Below are 18888 nucleotides of genomic sequence, written 5' to 3' on the forward strand. Positions count from 1 at the left end.
AAAGATGCGTGGCTAGTAGGTTAATTTTCCACCACCAATTGCTCATAGTGTACAGGTGAGTGGGAGGAATTCAGGAATGTTGATTTGAACATGGAGAATAGAATGGGATAGTTAATTAGTTTGTTACCAGCACTTGCACTAGTGAAAGGTGTCGTCTTTTCATTCTGAACACAAGTACATCAATAGAGCATGAAAGGTAATACAATAATAAAATACAGAATTTAGTGTAACCATCTGTAGAGAAATTGCAGTGCAGCTAGACAATAATGTGCAATGGCTATGATGTGGTAAACTGGGATATCAACATTTCTGCCTCATCATACAAGTGCATGGGTGAGTCTAATTACAGCAGGTTAGAAGCCATACTTGAGCCTGTTGGGAGGTGCATTCAAGCTAGTATATCTGCTCAATGGAAACTTGGAAAGAGAGAGAGAATCACGGCGGTGGGAGGAGTCCCTAATCACTTTGGCTGCCTTCCCTAAGCATCACAAAGTTCGGACAGAGTCAATGGAAGAGAGGCTGTTTTTCACGACAGACTGGGTAGGGAGTGTTCACAACTGCAATTTCATGATAAAAAGCTATGATACATGCAGATAGGGTGTTTTTTCATCTTTGGGAACATGCCAAATTTCCTCACCTTAGTGAGATGTTCATATGCTTTCTTGGCAATTGCACCTACAGGATTAGACCAAGACAACCTGTGGTGATATTTACACCTAGAAAATTGAAGATCTCAACCATCTCCACCTCAGCACCATTGATAAAGGTAGGGCAATGTATTCCGACCCTTTGCTGAAGTCACGAAAACAGGTGGTCATTAAGGAAAAGGTGATTGTCCTGGCACACTGTTACTAGGCTCTTATCTCCTTCCTGTACTTCACCTCGTCATTGTTTGATATCTGGCTCACAATGGTGGTATCGGCTGTGAACTAGTAACTGGAGTTAGAGCAGAATCTGACTACAGAGTTCAGTACATAGGAACAAAAGGGGCTGAGAGCACAACCTTGTGCCCCAGTGTTGAGGATAATTGTGGCAGAGGTGTGTTGCCTATTTTTGCTGATGGGAGTCTGTTGGTCAGGTAGTCAAGGATTCCACTGCACAAGGAAATTCCGAGTCCTGAGTTAAGGAGCTTGGAGATGTGTTTATTTGAAATTATTGTAAATGTAAGCTGGAGCATGACCTACCTGACTGGCAGACCACAGTTTGTGTGTCTTCAGAGCCATGTGCCAGACATGGCTATAAGCAACACTGGGTCCCCACAGGGGACTGTATTGGCTCCCTTCCTGTTTACGCTGTATACCTCGGAGTTTAGATATAACACTGAGTCATGTCATCTTCAGAAATTCTCTCATGATTCAGCAATAGTTGGGTGTATAAAGGGAGGATAGGAGGATGAATCCATGGCTCTGGTGGAGGACTTTGTCTTACTGATGTTGAGCTGCAGATGATTCAGCTTGCACCATTTGACAAAGGAGATGGTGATGGACTTTAGGAAGACTAAGCCTGCACTGCTCCCTGTTACTATTGATGGTGAAGATGTGGATGTGGTAAGGACTACAAGTACCTGGGGGTGTACCTGGATGACAGACTTGAGTGGTGCACCAATACAGAGGCTATGGACAAGGCGGCCAGAGTCACCTCTACTTCCTGAGGAGACTGAGGCCCTTTGGAGTATGTAGGCCTCTCCTTCACATTCTACCAGTCTGTTGTCGCCAGTACAATCTTCTATGTGGTGGTGTGATGGGGCAATGGTATCAACACAGGTGATAACAACAGGCTCAATAAACTGATTAGAAAGGCTGGCTCTGTTATGGAAATCAAACTGGACACTCTGGAGACTGTGGTGGAACAAAGGACCCTATGGAAAATCCTGGCAATTCTGGACAATGTTTCTCACCCTCTGCACGCCACCTTGGCTGAACAGAGGAGCACTTTTAGTAATAGAGTAAGACAACTGTGATGCTCCAAAGAACACTATACGAGGCCACACTTACCCTTGGCCATTAGGCACTACTATGAGTCAACCTATAGCCGGGGAAGTGACGACCTGCTACCGCCCCCCCCTCCCCCCGTTTGAGGTAGTTTATTTTTTATTCTTTCTTACTTCTCTTCTGATATTTATACCTGTGCACTTGTAATGCTACTGTGACACTGTAATTCCCTTTAGGATCAATGAAGTATCTATCTAGTAGGCTAGGAAGGGGTTGGGGAAGGTGCAAAGTGTTAAATGATTATTCAAATTGTAAAATAATATATAAGATGATATATATTAGTGATGAAGTCTGGATTTTCATGTGACATTCTGATATGTCTATCCACAGCCTCCTCTACTGTAAAGATGAAGCCACACTCAGGTTGGAGGAACAACACCTTATATTCCCTCTGGCTAGCCCCCAACCTGATAGCTTGAACATTGACTTCGCTAACTTCCGCTAATGCCCCACCTCCCCCTCGTACCCCATCCGTTATTTATTTTTATATATATTCTTTCTCTCTCTCTCCTTTTTCTCCCTCTGTCCCTCTCACTATACCCCTTGCCCATCCTCTGGGCTTTCCCCCCCCTCCCCCTTTTCTTTCTCCCCAGGCCTCCTGCCCCATGATCCTCTCATATCCCTTTTCCCAATCAACTGTCCAGCTCTTGGCTCCATCCCTCCCCCTCCTGTCTTCTCCTATCATTTCAGATCTCCCCCTCCCACTTTCAAATCTCTTACTAGCTCTTCTTTCAGTTAGTCCTGATGAAGGGTCTCGGCCTGAAACGTTGACTGTACTTCTTCCTAGAGATGCTGCCTGGCCTGTTGCGTTCACCAGCAACTTTTATGTGTGTTGTTTTCATGTGACATATCTAGTTTTGAATGATTTTGATGGATTTGGAAACAGTGAGTGTTCAGAGAGCACAAAAGCAGAAAACAGCTGCAGTGAACAGTAAACATGGCACACCAAATGCTGCATGACTAATTCATTTTCCTGCTATATTTCAGTAATGTCCATCTCTCCCTACTCTATTCTATTACTAAAACCTATTGAAAATTAACTCACTTCCCAACTTCTTACCAAGTTTTGGTGATCTTTCCAACACAAGCTGTCAAAGATTTCAACACAAATCCCATCTGAAGAATCAAGCAGAAATCACAAGCAGCTTAGGCCCACTCAACTTTGTAAATTTATTAAATCATACCTCTCCCCTTCCTCCGAGTTATTTAATGAAGTAATCGGTAGTGGCTGTGTTCGGCGGGGGGGGGGGGGGAGAGAGAATTTTTGGGATAGCAGGCATTGGAAATGATTACTTAAATTGGTCATGCAACTTATCTGTCCTGATTTGCACAGATGCATGGAAAACCTTAATCAAGCATTCCGTAGTTTTGTCTTACACCTACTTACAATCAATGTCTTTAACTTCAATACATTGAAATCTAATGACTACAGACCATTGTATCCTTTAAAAATAACTGAAACAAAGATTGCTACAATGCCATTCTGAACATCTTGTCTGCTTCTGTACATTTCCCTAAATTATCCCACACCTCATTCTGCCTGGCAAATCACTTGCACACTAAGAGGAAGAGTTCATCTTCTGCATATATACTTCTGTTGTTTTTTTTTACTTAGTACCACTCTTTTCTGAGAGACCACCTAGAAAAGTTCAATGTGAAATTTTGCAAATCATGAACTCCACACATGTAATTTTGAGAACCTTCCCTCATCTCAATCTTTGAAAGGCACTTTGAAAGCAAATATATATGAACACTGTTGGAAGAAAATGTGCAATTGCAGAGATCTCCTATGCAATCAAGCTTTTTTAAAATGTGATTACTGGTAACCTCTATGGAGGGATACAGCAGCAGCCTTGTTCACACTGAAGATCAAAGGATGGCATCTAAACATGAAGGAGAGTAGGGCAGGTGGCAACCGGTGACAAGCAACAAAGGAATGCATGAAAAGGCACATTGACTTTTTTAATGTCTTGATGGCATGTATGAAAAGGCACGTTGATTTCCTTGGCACCCTGGCTTTCATGACACACTCAGGAGTCTGAAATGTACAGTAATCAAGACTGACAACGTAGAAGGTTTTGCTTTATTATACCCATAGGTAAAAAATATTGCTGACAGGTGAAACCTTTTCTTTCCTTCATACACAGTAACAAATTAAAGTACTAAGCAGCTATGTTGTTGACCCACTCCAGTTTCTCTGAGCCTCGGAGTAAAAGCAACAGCTGACCTAGACTTCTGTAATTCTGGGGGGGGGGGGGTGGTAAAGATGATGGAAATAATTAGATGGCAGAGAAAAGTACAATTCAAGTAATATTGAGGAAACTGAACACTTGTCTTAAGAACATAGAAGTAGTTCATTCAGCTCTTTGGGCTTCCTCTGCAATTTAACATCATCATGTTGACTGTCCACCTCAATCCATCACATCATAGGAGCCGTGTTAATGCTGGACTGCAGCAGAAGATCAGGGCGAGCCACGTGAATGTCAGTGCTTCAGGCCACGTTGTGGTGTTTGAAGTTGTGGATTCCTCAAGTGTCTTTGAAAAGGTACTCAGAAGTGATGAATATTTTTCATCATCTACACAGTGATCCAGAACTTTCTTCATAGCCATCAAATGCTTTGCAAAAAGTGAGATAAATTCACCTTCATAAATTCATATTCAGCTATACAATATTCACCTATTGTATAGCTGCTGATACAATCTTGCAGCCAAAGCTTGTTGATGATGGAGTAATTCAGGCATAGGCTCAGTATAAATTAAAACTATTTGGCATGTTCAGACAACACATCCAAAGATCCTTTTCTCACTATTTTTCCCCCTCACCTTACTAAGGCATGCTGGGCAAAGTTCTATGCACTAATGACCACTAGATGTTTAGTGTAGGGTAAACAATGAACACACTATAAAGTACAGCAAGGCACTCTTGACTGAACCGAGCAGCAGTCACTGAGAACCTCTAGAACAATCTCCCCCGTACTCCCCATTACTACTTCCACATTTTCAAAGAAACTCTCCAGTACAAATGAGAGATCAGATTGTTTTGAGTCATCAATGAGAAGTTAGTCATTCAGCTGACTGCTAAGTCGGCTAAAATATGGTTGGCACAGTGGACTGTCTTAGAATAAATGATTCAGGTGAATCTCCCGACAGCATGGCATCATTTAGGTAAGGGTCTTGGTTCAGTGATCTTGTACCCAACCCAGATATTCTCTCTTCTTCCCTCTCACATCAAACAGGAAGCACAAACCACCAGGCTCAAGGATAGCTTCCATTCAGAATCAGAGTCAGAATCCTTTATTATCGCCAAGTATGTGGACGCATACAGGGAATTTGATGCCGGTTTCCCTGAGCTCTCGCTGTACAGAATCAAAAAGCAAACAAAACAATAGTGCAAATAATCGTGAACTATATACAATGAGGTATACCTGTGTATGTACAGGTGGACTTGGTTTATAATAGACTAAAATTCAAGTGTTCATAAGACTGATGGCATACAGAAAGAAACTATTCTTGTACCTGCAACACACATCAAAGTTGCAGGTGAACGCAGCAGGCCAGGCAGCATTTCTAGGAAGAGGTACAGTCGTCATTTCAGGCCAAGACCCTTCGTCCTGAAGGGTCTCAGCCCAAAACGTCGACTGTACCTCTTCCTGGAGATGTTGCCTGGCCTGCTGCATTCACCAGCAACTTTGATGTGCGTTGCTTGAACTTCCAGCATCTGCAGAATTCCTCATGTTTGTGTTCTTGTACCTATTTGTCCTGGCATACAGTGATCTAAAGCGTCCACCAGAAGGAAGGAGTTGGAACAGGTGATGTCCAGGGTGTGATGGGTCTATAATGATGCTGCTTGCTCGCTTCCTGACTCTAGATGCATATAAGTCCTGGATCGAGGGCAGCTTCACACCAATAATCCTTTCCACAGCCCTGACGGTCCTTTGGAGTCTATTCTTGTCTTGTTTGGTAGCTGATCCAAACCAGACAGTGATGGACTAACAGAGAACAGACTGGATTATTCCTGAATAGAATTGAATCAGCAGCTCCTGAGGCAGGTTGTACTTCCTGAGTTGACGTAGGAAATACAACCTCTGCTGAGCCTTTTTGATAAGAGTGTCCGCGTTGGGTGTCCACTTCAGGTCCTGGGAGATTGTGACACCCAGAAACCTGAAGGTCTCCACAGCAGACACAATACTATTGAGTATAGTGAGTGGGGGGAGTCCTCCTGAAGTCCACTGTCATCTCCACAGTCTTGAGCGTATTTAGCTCCAGATTGTTCTGACCACACCAGAGGGCCAGCCGTTCCACCACCTGTCTGTATGCAGACTCATCACCGTCTCGGATAAGGCCAATGACAGTTGTGTCATCTGCAAACTTCAGGAGTTTAACAGATGGATCCTGTGAGGTGCAGTCATTAGTGTAAAGGGAGAAGAGCAGTGGGGAGAGCACACATCCCTGGGGGGCACCAGTACTGATCGTCTGGGTGCTAGAAATGATGCTCCCCAGCCTCACTTGCTGCACCCTGACAGTCAGGAAGCTTGTGATCCACTGACAGATGGCGGGGGAGACAGTGAGCTGGGTGAGTTTGGAGTGGAGGATTTTTGGGACGATGGTGTTGGAACGCCAAGCTGAAGTCAACAAACAAGACCCTCGCAGAAGTTCCTGGGTTGTCAAGGTTTGTAGTATGTAATGCAGTCCTATGTTGACTGCATCATCCACTGACCTATTCCACTATAACACCATTGGATCGTTCCCTAATACAACAAGATAGAATCTTGACCTCACAATCTACCTCGTTATGATCTTGCACCATGTTGTCTACCTGCACTGCACTTTCTCTGTAGCTGCTAAACTTTTTTTCTGCATTCTGTTATTGTTTTCCCTTGTACTAGCCTCAATGCACAGTTGTAAAGAAATTATCTGTATGTGTGGCATGCCAAACCATGTTTTCCACTATATTACGGTACATGTGACAATAATAAACCAATTCCAACAGTCACATGCAATCCGGTCCTTTTGGAATGCAAAAAGTGTCTATGGTTACTTAAAGATTCGAGGTTAAGCCTACAGAGCTCGTGGATGCTGATGTTCACTTCCTGAATCATCAGAAAACCCGTAATCTGGGAAAATCCACATGTTCATGCTGCCCACTGCTCTTTACTCAAATTAAAGATAGATCTCCCTTCCATCACCTCGAACACAGTATTTATTATGTCTGATGCACATGATCGAATGTTAATGCTAAATCATTTTAAATCTTCTATCGTATACATGTCAATTATGGAATTCATATCCAGTCACTTCCAACAATCTGATGTACTGTACAAACAAAGAGGCTGGTAACAACTCATCGATATTAGAATTAATCTCATTACTTTAATTAGTGAATTTTAATTCAGAAATCAAGTTACAGTCAAAAAATAACTCTGCAATTTGGAATGACTTTGCTTTATTCAAGCCAAAATAAAATGGTGTGAAATCTGAAGCTGTTTGCTAAATGCAGATTTTTTAAAACTTAAAACTGCTCAGAGCAAAAACAACTTTTGCTATTCCTCGATTTAGTACAGAGTACAAGGTATGCAGTTATACTCAAGTGCTGGAAATTGGTTGTAATCTATTTCATGTCACACAACTACAACCCACAAACAATATGCCATTAAGGGACACAGGCTCATCTTGTATTGAGGTTCAGTGCAAGGTTCACTAGTTTGAATGCACTACTGACACCTACCACATCCTTCAGTAGCAGCTCATCTATTTTCCATTGATCAATTTAAACCACTACAATTTTCAACCATGTTGTAAGGAAGAAGAGTAAAAGAATAAGAGATAATTTACCCATCAATTTGCCTATCACACCAACAGGTCAACAGAGGATGCCGTCTCCACGGTACTTCACTCTGCCCTGACCCACCTGGACAGCCCCAACTGTTACATCAGAATGCTGTTCATTGACTTTAGTTCGGCATTTAACACTGTGATCCCCTCCAAGCTGATCACCAAACTTTGCCAGCTTGGTATCAGCTCATCCCTCTGCAATTGGACCTTGGGCTTTCTGACTAACAGACTCCAATCAGTTAAGTTAGACAACCTCTCCTCCTCCACTCTCACCCTGAACACCGGCATGCCTCAAGGCTGTGTGCTGAGCCCTCTTCTGTACTCCCTTTTCACCTACGACTGCGTTCCTGTACATGGTTCCAACTCCATAATCAAGTTCGCAGACGACACCATGGCGGTTGGTCTGATCAGAGGGGATGATGAGACGGCCTACAGGGACGAGGTCCAGCACCTGGTCGTGTGGTGTGCCGACAACAACCTGGCCCTTAACACCCAGAAGACCAAGGAGATCATTGCAGCCTTCAGGCATGCCAGGAGTCACACTCACATCCCCATCTACATCAACAGAACTGTAGTGGAGCGTGTATCAAGCTTCAAATTCCTTGGTGTCCACATTTCCAAGGATCTCACCTGGTCCCTGAACTCCTCCATCCTGATCAAAAAGGCACAACAGCGCCTTTATTTCCTGTGGAGCATGAAGAAAGCTCACCTCTGTCCCAGGATACTGATGGACTTTTACCGCCGTACCATTGAGAGCATACTCACCAAATGCATCTCAGTGTGGTATGGCAATTGTCCCGTATTGGACCGCAAAGCACTCCAGTGTGTGGTGAAAACTGCCCAGCGGATTATCAGCACCCAATTGCCCACCATTGAGAACATCTACCATCTACGCTGCCTGGGCAGGGCGAAAAGCATTATCAGGGATGCATCTCACTCTAACCGTGGACTCTTTACTCTCCTCCCATCTGGTAGGCGCTACAGGAGCCTCCGCTCCCACACCAGCAGACACAGGAAGAACTCCTTCCCTGAGGCTGTGACACTGCTGAACCTCTCATCACAGTATTGCACCCATATTGTACTGTCTCAGTACTTTTATATTTGTGTGCTGTAGCACTTTTTTTATTTGCAGTTATTTTGTAAATAACACTATTCTTTGCATCTCTGGTCAGATGCTAAATGCATTTCATTGGCTTTGTATCTGTACTCGGCACAATGACAATAAAGTTGAATCTAATAATTTGATCACAGCATGTTAACAGCTCTGGGGGCACTGTGACATGAGAGGAATAATCCTATACATTTTGTGTCAGAACTTGTTGGGGAGATTTTCTGTCACAGTCCAACAAAATGACAATATAGTTTTTTTTGAAGTAGTATTAGAAAAGATTCATAGGCAAGCACTTAAAATATCCCAAAGTTATCCATAGCCATGTGACATCTAACATTCTTGAAATGCTTACACACTCAGAACTTTCCTAAATTTATTACAGAAATATTTTGGAACAGGAGTAATTTTAAGAGAAAATTTAAGCAACACAGCAAATAATTTAATTCTTTACAGCACGTTACAGGAAGGCCACATTTCAAATTGGGTTAATATAACTTCTCACGTCCAGATGGCTAGTTTCTGTCATGGAGTCAGTACAGTAGCATAGTGGTTAGCTCCATTGTTTCATAGAGCCGGCTGTAAGATTGGGGTTTGATTCCTGCCATTGTTTGTGAGGAGTTTGTATGTTTTCCTCGTGACCACGTGGGTTTCCTCCAGGTGCCTTGGCTTTCTTCCATATTCCAAAGACGTACCATTTGGGTTGGTAAGTTATGGACGTGCTATGTTGGCACCAGAAGCAACACAACACTTGCAGGCCGGCAAGCACAATTCTTGCTGATTTGATGCAAATTAGGCACTTCGCACGTCCATATTTCATGTATGTACATGTGACAAATAAAGCTAATTGTTATCATTAATATCTGTAAATCCAAAGATAATTGAGCATCATGGACAAAAGTCAAATTTTGTTTCAAAAGTAGCATCCCACATTACGGGAGAGGATCTTTAACTTTGTGACTCAAAACCACGAGTGCTGTCAGGGAATTTTAAGACATTATCTCTCTGAAGGCCACAGTCAACCATATAGATCTGTGAGCCCCAAAGCTGTCTTTCCCAATGAAACTTTATTTATTGCGTATGAAGGTTTAAAGGTAAATTTATCTTTATACAGGACTGATAGGAGAAAACACTCAGAATGTACTCATTATACAATTTCATGCACTTGCATTTCCTCTAAAAATATGCAAAGGTGACAGCACTTAAAGGGATGGGAAATATTGCCAATATTTCTGATTACAGTTGTCCAAAGCATTGCATGCTTAGGAAAACTCCAGTTTCTGGGAATTGTTCCTTCAATTTAAAATCATAGATTTGTTCAGATGTAATGAAAGTAACACTCAATTAATTCCAATGTTCGTCCTTGCCTTTAAAATGGATTCAATGCCTCGAAGACAAGAATCATGATCAATGTTAAAAAAAAAACCCTTTACTTTAAGTTCTGTATCACATTCAATGCCAGTAAAGACCACTGGAATATTTTTAATGTTTATTAGAGTTTCAAACAATAAAACACATTTTATGCAGTAATTTACTAACATAGCTAGCAAATATTTGTTTAAACTAATATTAAATTAGGCAGATATGATTATTTTCATTCTCAGCTAAGTCTTAGAGCTTTATATCAGAAATTTCTGGACAACTGCACATACCTTGGCTCTGCTTTATCATTTGGTTTGGAAGTTTTCAACAGACTATTATAACATGTCCATTTTCCTGCACTGGTAATTACTTTTTAACTGAGATTCCTTAAGTGACTATTCCACCAACCAAAACAACAATTTCATTTTTAAAACATCAAATTCATACTGAGTAATGCCAATTTCATACAGTTCAAGTCCATTATTTGTAATATATTAATAAATAATACTAAGCTCATTAGCCATTTTGATGCATTGGTCAGGTCAAAATGGACTAGGCTCCCCTTTCCAAAAGGAAGTCAGTCTGGAAAGGTTGGCCAACTGACCTCCAGTGGACCACAAACATGCAGTGGCAATTAGCCACACAGTATCTGTAACAACAATGACCAAAGAGAAAACTAAATCTTCAAGAAAGAAACTGCTAACCTGATCCACTAAACTTTGTAAATAAATTCGACAAACATTATTTAGAACACTTTATGCTGAATTAACCTGCTCAAGATGGTGCAGACTGGAGAAGGAATTCAGCAATCTGGCCTTACGCCTTCAGTTTTTGGAGGAAGAGCAAGGAACACAGGAAATGAGGCAACTGGAAAAATCTCTGCTGACCACCTGGTCAATTCCTAAACTGCGTACCAGCTCAATTTCAGCCAGAGAAAGCAGGATCTCCCAGTGGCCACACATTTTAATTCCACATCCCATTCCCATTCTGACATGTCTATCCACGGCCTCCTCTACTGTAAAGATGAAGCCACACTCAGGTTGGAGGAACAACACCTTATATTCTGTCTGGGTAGCCTCCAACCTGATGGCATGAACACTGACTTCTCTAACTTCCGCTAATGCCCCACCTCCCCGTCGTACCCCATCTGTTACTTACTTTTATACACACATTCTTTCTCTCACTCTCCTTTTTCTCCCTCTGTCCCTCTGAATATACCCCTTGCCCATCCTCTGGGTCCCCCCCCCCGCCCACCTTGTCTTTTTTCCCGGACCTCCTGTCCCATGATCCTCTCGTATCCCTTTTGCCTATCACCTGTCCAGCTCTTGGCTCCATCCCTCCCACTCCTGTCTTCTCCTATCATTTTGGATCTCCCCCTCCAACTTTCAAATCCCTTACTCACTCTTCCTTCAGTTAGTCCTGACGAAGGGTCTCGGCCTGAAACGTCGACTGCACCTCTTCCTAGAGATGCCGCCTGGCCTGCTGCGTTCACCAGCAACTTTTATGTGTGTTGCTTGAATTTCCAGCATCTGCAGAATTCCTGTTGTTAACAGCTCAATTCCTCATTTCTTAAACAATCAATTTTTCCCAAAAATATCCACCACCCTGTTGTAACATAATTAAATTATAAATATTCTCCCTACCTTTTCTCCCAATTTTGGTGACATTACTAAACTTTATAGTCTTCCGGAGTCAGTGGATTTTAAATTACTCCTCTTCCCATGGCTTTCCTTAAATGTGCTTTACTGTACACAGGTCAATTTTCATTAACAATCGAGAACTTCAGATTCCTCTCCCAGTTCGTGCTCCTATGTCTAAAGCTGTATAGCTCATATCTCAAAGTCCATTCCTTTTTCTTGCCCTTTCTTTATCAATTACCATCTGTTCAACTGGCCTCTCTATCTAGATAGTTAAGTTCGATTTACGTTATTTGACAGAAAGTGGAATAATATACAAAACTCCTGTCACAGAATTAACAGTTCTGAAACAGATTAATGCAGCGTGATTTCTTAAAAATGGTTTACAGAGGGAGAAATATTTGAGGGTTCAGTAACATTTGGAAAAAGAATTCTATGATGTATGGAAAATCTCATTACTTAACTTGGTATAGGCTAAAATATCAAAGGCCAAGTTGCTCCAAATAAGTGCCAGAAAGTGTAAGGGGCAAAATCAACAGCTTTCAAAACAAAGCAATGTGCTGAAGAATGGATCAGTTTGAATGAATCTGTATCCAGGACTCTGAAGTCTCTATAATAACATAGTGGCAAAAAGAAACAGGAACCTCTCCCTTAATTGTCCCATTCTCAGACCTGTTTCCAGGATAAATAACCCAACATGACATAACAGACAAAGCAGCAGCTTGTACTGCACCTGATGTTCATTACACAAGGTTGCTGATTCACTGCTGCAATTTGCTACACCCCAAAACAACCTCACCCAAAAAGGCCTTGGATTATCAACTGCGCACCTGGATTTTACTGAGTTAGCTCCATTCCAGTGATGCACTGTGAAGACCATGCTGACCCTGGAGTATAGGAGGTCGTTTAATTTCTCTTGTAACAATCCGAAAGGAGTACTCAATGGGATAATAGGTGTTAAACACCAAAATCAGCTGAGCCAATATGGATGATTCCTTACAGGATTCCATGAGTGATGCAACGTGGGCCAGAAATGCTCATTATTCTCTTGGTGGTGTCCATTTCAGTTGAGCTGCTCTGTGATCTAATTTCTGGGCCCCAGTTTTTTAAATGTAGAAGATTTGTATCACTATCACAGCACACATCATAATTGGTTTTTAAACTGCAGCCAGCAGTGCCCAGACTGTGATAATATCTCATTACACAAAAATAATCATTACAGCAAAGTTGGAACTGGACTTGCTGCATGCAAGCATAAGCTGCTTCATTTGCTAAGGAACTGTGAAGAATTGAACATCCAGCGAGCACCCTACTTTTGACCTTTTAGTAGACGGACGGTTACTGAAGCAGCAGCAGGTGGACATTAGTTTGACTACAGCTTCTCGATGCCCCGATACTGAAACTTTCTCCCACTCCCATGATGGCATGCATGTGCATTTCTTCAAAATGCCCGGCCGAAAGAAGTTTCAGGAAAAAGCTGCCGCACTGTGGCTAAATACTGCAATACCAAATTTGCATCCCAAAATACCTTGGGGAAAGAATAGTCATTAGCAGACACACTACACCTGAAGCAACCTGGAAAAGAGTAGTACATTACTAAAGGGAATGGGTGGCATTTCACACCAGAGAACCTGGTGGATTTCTCGAACCACAGAGAACAGACCATTTCAGATATATTTGGGGAAAGGTGGGTATAGATGGCCTCAAGCGATCAAAGGTAGGAGTTAAATCTCAAAGATCTGGGTAAGGTGCAACAAGAACCATTAGGTTTGCCAGAAACTGGAAGTACAAGGAGCTCAACAGAGGTCTTTGCACAAACTTCAGAATCCAGACATACCAATATGGAATTGGTATCCAACATAACTCAAAGGGCCAAAAAGAAGCAATATCCAGTGACTAACATCTCAACTTTATTTGAGCCTAAGCAAAACCCACCCTATATCTCTGTCAAGTAGAAGCTCACAGTACTGCCATGCCTATTATACCAGCTTGTATTCAGGACTGTAGTAGTACAACTTATAATCTGTCCCTCAGAGTATCACAAGGACATCAGAGGCAACTCCAGCAGCAGTGATGTTGAGCAGCAAAAAAATCGTTTGTTTCTTTTGAAACAGCATTTGTTCTTCAATCCGGTAAATATTGCTGTTGTGTGCAGTCAGACCTCTCTCCTGGTCCCCCCACGCAGAGATTATGTAGTAGACCTTCCTTTCCCAACCTTATTTAAGACAATCCTCTAAAGCAGGAGTTCCCAACCTTTTTTGTGCCAAGGACCCCTGCCATTAAATGAGGGGTCCGTAAACTCTAGGTTGGGAACCATTGCTCTGAAGCCATCTGCAGCATAACCCATTGGAAATCAGCAGCTCTCCACTAGTCATAATCCACCACTGTGATAATAATCCACTAGACTATTACTGCAAGCAAAATGCACACAGGTACTTCAGCTGTATACAGATAAATTAATAACATTTATTAAGGGCAGCAGAGGGAGGGAGCACACTGGTAGAGACGTATCACCACCCTGCCACTCAAATGGGCAAATTACATAAATTGTGTCTAACCTGATACTGGTGACAACCGTATATATTTTAGCTTTTTGAGATCAACAGCTTAGAATGGAAACAAAATGTCAGAATGATGAAAAGAATTTTCGGGAATCTCAATTGGTCATTGTGAAATGGATAGTAAAGGCAAAACCTTTACTTACCTCCATAAAGGCTACATTTTATTTATTTATTGAGATACACCATGGAATAGGCCCTTCCAGTCCTTCGAGCCACGCTATCCAGCAATCCCCAGATTTAATCCTAGCCTAATCATCGGACAATTTATAATGACTAACCGGCAAGTCTTTGGACTACAGGAGGAAACTGGAGCACCTGGAGGAAACCCACTCAGTCACGAGGAGAATGTACAAACTCATTACAGGCAGCGATGGGAATTGAACCCGGGTCGCCTGTACTGTAAAGCACTGTGCCAACCACACTACTGTGCCTCCCTAAATCTATAATACTAACTTCTAAAATGGTTCCGGAGAACTGGAAAGTTGCAAATGTTACCCCACTCTTTAAGGAGGAAGGGAGGCTAAAGACAGAAAATTATAGGCCAGTTGACCTGACTTCAGTTGGTTGGTAAAATGGTAGAGTCCATTACTAAGGACGAGGTTTTGGGGTACTTAGAGATGCAGGATAATGTAGACCAAAGTCAGGATAGTTTCCTTAAGGGGAACTCTTATCTGACAAATCAGTCGGAATTCTTTGAAGAAATAGTAGGCAGGATAGACAAAGGAGAGTCAATGGATGTTATTTACTTGGATTTTCAGTCAGCCTTTGACAAGGTGCCACACATGAGGCTGCTTAACAAGACAAGAACCCATGGTATTACAGGAAAGCTAATAACATGAACAGAAGATTGGTTGACTGGCAGAGTGGAAATAAAGGAGGCCTTTTCTGATTGGCTGTTGTTAACTAGTGGTTTTTCGCAAGGTCATGTTGAGACCACCTCTTTTCATATTATAGGTTTCATCTGGACAACAAGATTGATATTTTTGTGGCTAACTTCACGGATGATACAAAGGTAGAGGGGCAGGCAGTGTTGAGGAAGCAGGAAGTCAAGGAGACAGACATAAAGGGAATGGGCAGAGCAGTGGTAGATGGAATATTGTGTTGGAAGTGTATGGTCTTGCACTTTGTTAGGAGGAATGAAGGCATGGACTATTTTTTTTTTAAAAACGGGGAACAAATTTAGAAATCAGAGGCACAAAGGGACTTGAGAGTCCTTGCGCAGTATTCCCTAAAGGTTAACTGGCAGGTTGAGTTGGTGGAGGAAAAGAAGGCAAATGCGATGTTAGTATTCATTTCAAGAGGACTAGAATATAAAAACAAGGATGTAATGCTGAGGTTTTAGAAGGCAATGGCCAGACCACACTAGGAACATTTTGAACAGTTTTTTGTCTCCTTATCTAAAAAGAGGTCCTGGCATTGGACAGCAGGTTCACGAGAATGATTTCAGGAATGAGGGTTAATGTACGAGGAGTGATTGATGGCTCTGGGCCTGTACTTGCTGGGGTTTAGAAGAATGAAGGTGGGGGGGGAATCTCATCGAAACCCATCGAACATTGAAAGGCTGAAATAGAGTGGATGTTGAGAGGATGTTTCCTATTGTGTGGGAGTGTAGGACCAGAAGGCACAGCCTCAGAACAGAAGGGCATCCATTTAGAACAGAGATGAGGAGGAATTTCTTTAGCCAGTTGATGGTGAATGTATGGAATTCATTGCCACAAACGACTGTGGAGACCAAGTCACTGGGTATATTTAAAGCAGAGTTTGATAGGTTCTTGGTTAGTAAGGGTGTCAAGGGTTGTGGGGGGGGAAGGCCGAATGTAGTTGAGAAGGATTAATCAGCCAAGATAGAATGGCAGAGAAGACCCAGTGAGCCGATGGTCTAATTCCACTATGTCTCATGGTCTTTTAGCATTCAAAATGGGACTGAGGACCCAGGGTCCATGCATGAGGAGCACACAGAAGCCCATTGGTAACGGTGGGAGTACGTCACCTCATTGAACCAACCTACCCATCATATAGTGGTAGACTCTTGAATCCCATGTTAGCTTCATCTGGGTCTGAGGCAACTGGTGTGGAAGCAAATTATCCTTAAATTACAACTCATGTTAATTTCATTTGCCCACCTTGGTTCCAAAATCAAGGAATTTATTTGCTTTACCAAAAAAAAAGCCTATTAAATTTTCTGCCTCAATAATTCCTCTGTATGCTCCTGAAAATAATGTTCTAGGTCATTCAAGGGTATTTCTATTGAGCACATTCCTTTTCCAAAAACTCACTTCTGGAAAGCATTACAGGGCTATTAAAACAAAAAATTTGCACCATCTTAAAAGTTGATCAGTTAATCTGCACAACTGTTCTAAGAGTTAGCGCGTCACTGCACTGCAGACACCTTAAACCACTTTTTAATACAGTTAACACTGTAAGTACATGCAGGTATTTATTTATGTATGTACATTTTCTTCAATATCCATCCTTTAACCTCCAACTTTATTTTGTTATATAACTCTTCCTATTTGCTGAAAGTTGTTCTTTGTTGCATGTCACACCCTGAACAACACACCATAGCAAATTCCTAATACATGTAAAACGTATATGGCATATCTTTTCACCGTCATAAACATTTTAAGAATTAAACCACACCTTAAATTTTATAAACTCAGAGAATCATAGTCTAGTCTGCACAACTTCTCTTTTTAGATTTACATAGAACATAGAATAGTACAGCACAGTACAGGCCCTTCAGCCCACAATGTTGTGCCGACCCTCAAACCCTGCCTCCCATATAACCCCCCCACCTGAAATTCCTCCATATACCTGTCTAGTAGTCTCTTAAACTTCACTAGTGTATCTGCCTCCACACTGACTCAGGCAGTGCATTCCACGCACCAACCACTCTCTTGAGCAAAAAACCTTCCTCTAATATCCCCCTTGAACTTCCCACCCCTTACCTTAAAGCTATGTCCTCTTGTATTGAGCAGTGGTGCCCTGGGGAAGAGGCGCTGGCTATCCACTATCTATTCCTCTTAATATCTTGTACACCTCTATCATGTCTCCTCTCATCCTCCTTCTCTCCAAAGAGTAAAGCCCTAGCTCCCTTAATCTCTGATCATAATGCATACTCTCTAAACCAGGTAGCATCCTGGTAAATCTCCTCTGTACCCTTTCCAATGCTTCCACATCCTTCCTATAGTGAGGCAACCAGAACTGGACACAGTATTCCAAGTGTGGCCTAACCAGAGTTTTATAGAGCTGCATTATTACATCGCGACTCTTAAACTCTGTCCCTCCACTTATGAAAGCTAACACCCCATAAGCTTTCTTAACTACCCTATCTACCCGTGAGGCAACTTTCAGGGATCTGTGGACATGTAATCCCAGATCCCTCTGCTCCTGCACACTACCAAGTATACTGTCATTTACTTTGTACTCTGCCTTGGAGTTTGTCCTTCCAAAGTGTACCACCTCACACTTCCCTGGGTTGAACTCCATCTGCCACTTCTCAGCCCACTTCTGCCTCCTATCAATGTCTCTCTGCAATCTTTGACAATCCTCTACACTACCTACAACACCACCAACCTTTGTGTCATCTGCAAACCCACCCTTCTACCCCCACATCCAGGTCGTTAATAAAAATACACACAGCATCACTCTAATAAATCTGCACTGCACTCAATCCAATTTCAATTTATCCTTCAGTTCACTTGGAATTAAGTGCAGTACTAGACATCAATTCAAATTTAGCCTTAATTATAGCCAACACATAACATTTTAGAAAATACTGAATTGAGAAACAAATATTCTCAGCTATTTTTCTCCCAAAATTCCATAGCATCTAAGTTTGTTCTAAATTTTCAAGCATGTAACAGGTTCACATCACACATAACAAATTGCTTGAATTAAAGTTGTGGCCATTATAGAGAGATGGCTGTCACTAAGGCAGGAATGGCTGCTGGATGTTCTAAGGTTTAGATGTTTCAAAGGGGACAGGGAGAAAGGTAAAAGAAATGGGGGAGTGGCATTGCCAATCAGGGATAGTATTACAGCTGCAGAAGGGGGGGGCATTGTAGAAAGATTGTCTACTGAGTTAGTGTGCGTGGAAGTCACAGGAAGGGAGTGATCATTCTATTGGGAGTATTCTATAGAACACCAATAGCAACAGAAACAACAAGGAATAGATTGGAAGGCAGAGTTTGGAAAGATGCAAAAACAACAACATCATTGTCATGGGTGATTTCAACTTCCCCAATATTGACTGGCACCTTCTATGTGCAAATGGTTTAGGTGGGATGGAATGTGTTAGGTCTGTCCAGGAAGGATTCCTGACACAATATGTAGACAGGCCAATTAGAAGAGAGGCCATTCCGGATCTGGTACCAGACTATGAATGTGGTCAGGTG

The 18888-nt window shown here is 42.1% G+C and overlaps 1 protein-coding gene across 9 annotated transcripts in view; it reads right to left on the reverse strand.

Annotated features, from left to right (window-relative positions):
* Window positions 1-18888, reverse strand: part of LOC134357380 (hippocampus abundant transcript-like protein 1) — a 153251-nt gene that overhangs the window by 54718 nt on the left and 79645 nt on the right. The window contains exon 2 of one of the 9 annotated variants that reach the window (XM_063068881.1): window positions 3052-3107. The exons of the other annotated variants lie outside the window; for them this stretch is intronic. Within the exon in view, the coding sequence (XP_062924951.1) occupies window positions 3052-3107 (56 nt within the window). The remainder of the gene's footprint in view (window positions 1-3051; window positions 3108-18888) is intronic. 9 annotated transcript variants of the gene reach the window in all.

This window comes from Mobula hypostoma, chromosome 16, assembly GCF_963921235.1.
Source record: "Mobula hypostoma chromosome 16, sMobHyp1.1, whole genome shotgun sequence".
Lineage (NCBI taxonomy): Eukaryota > Metazoa > Chordata > Chondrichthyes > Myliobatiformes > Myliobatidae > Mobula > Mobula hypostoma.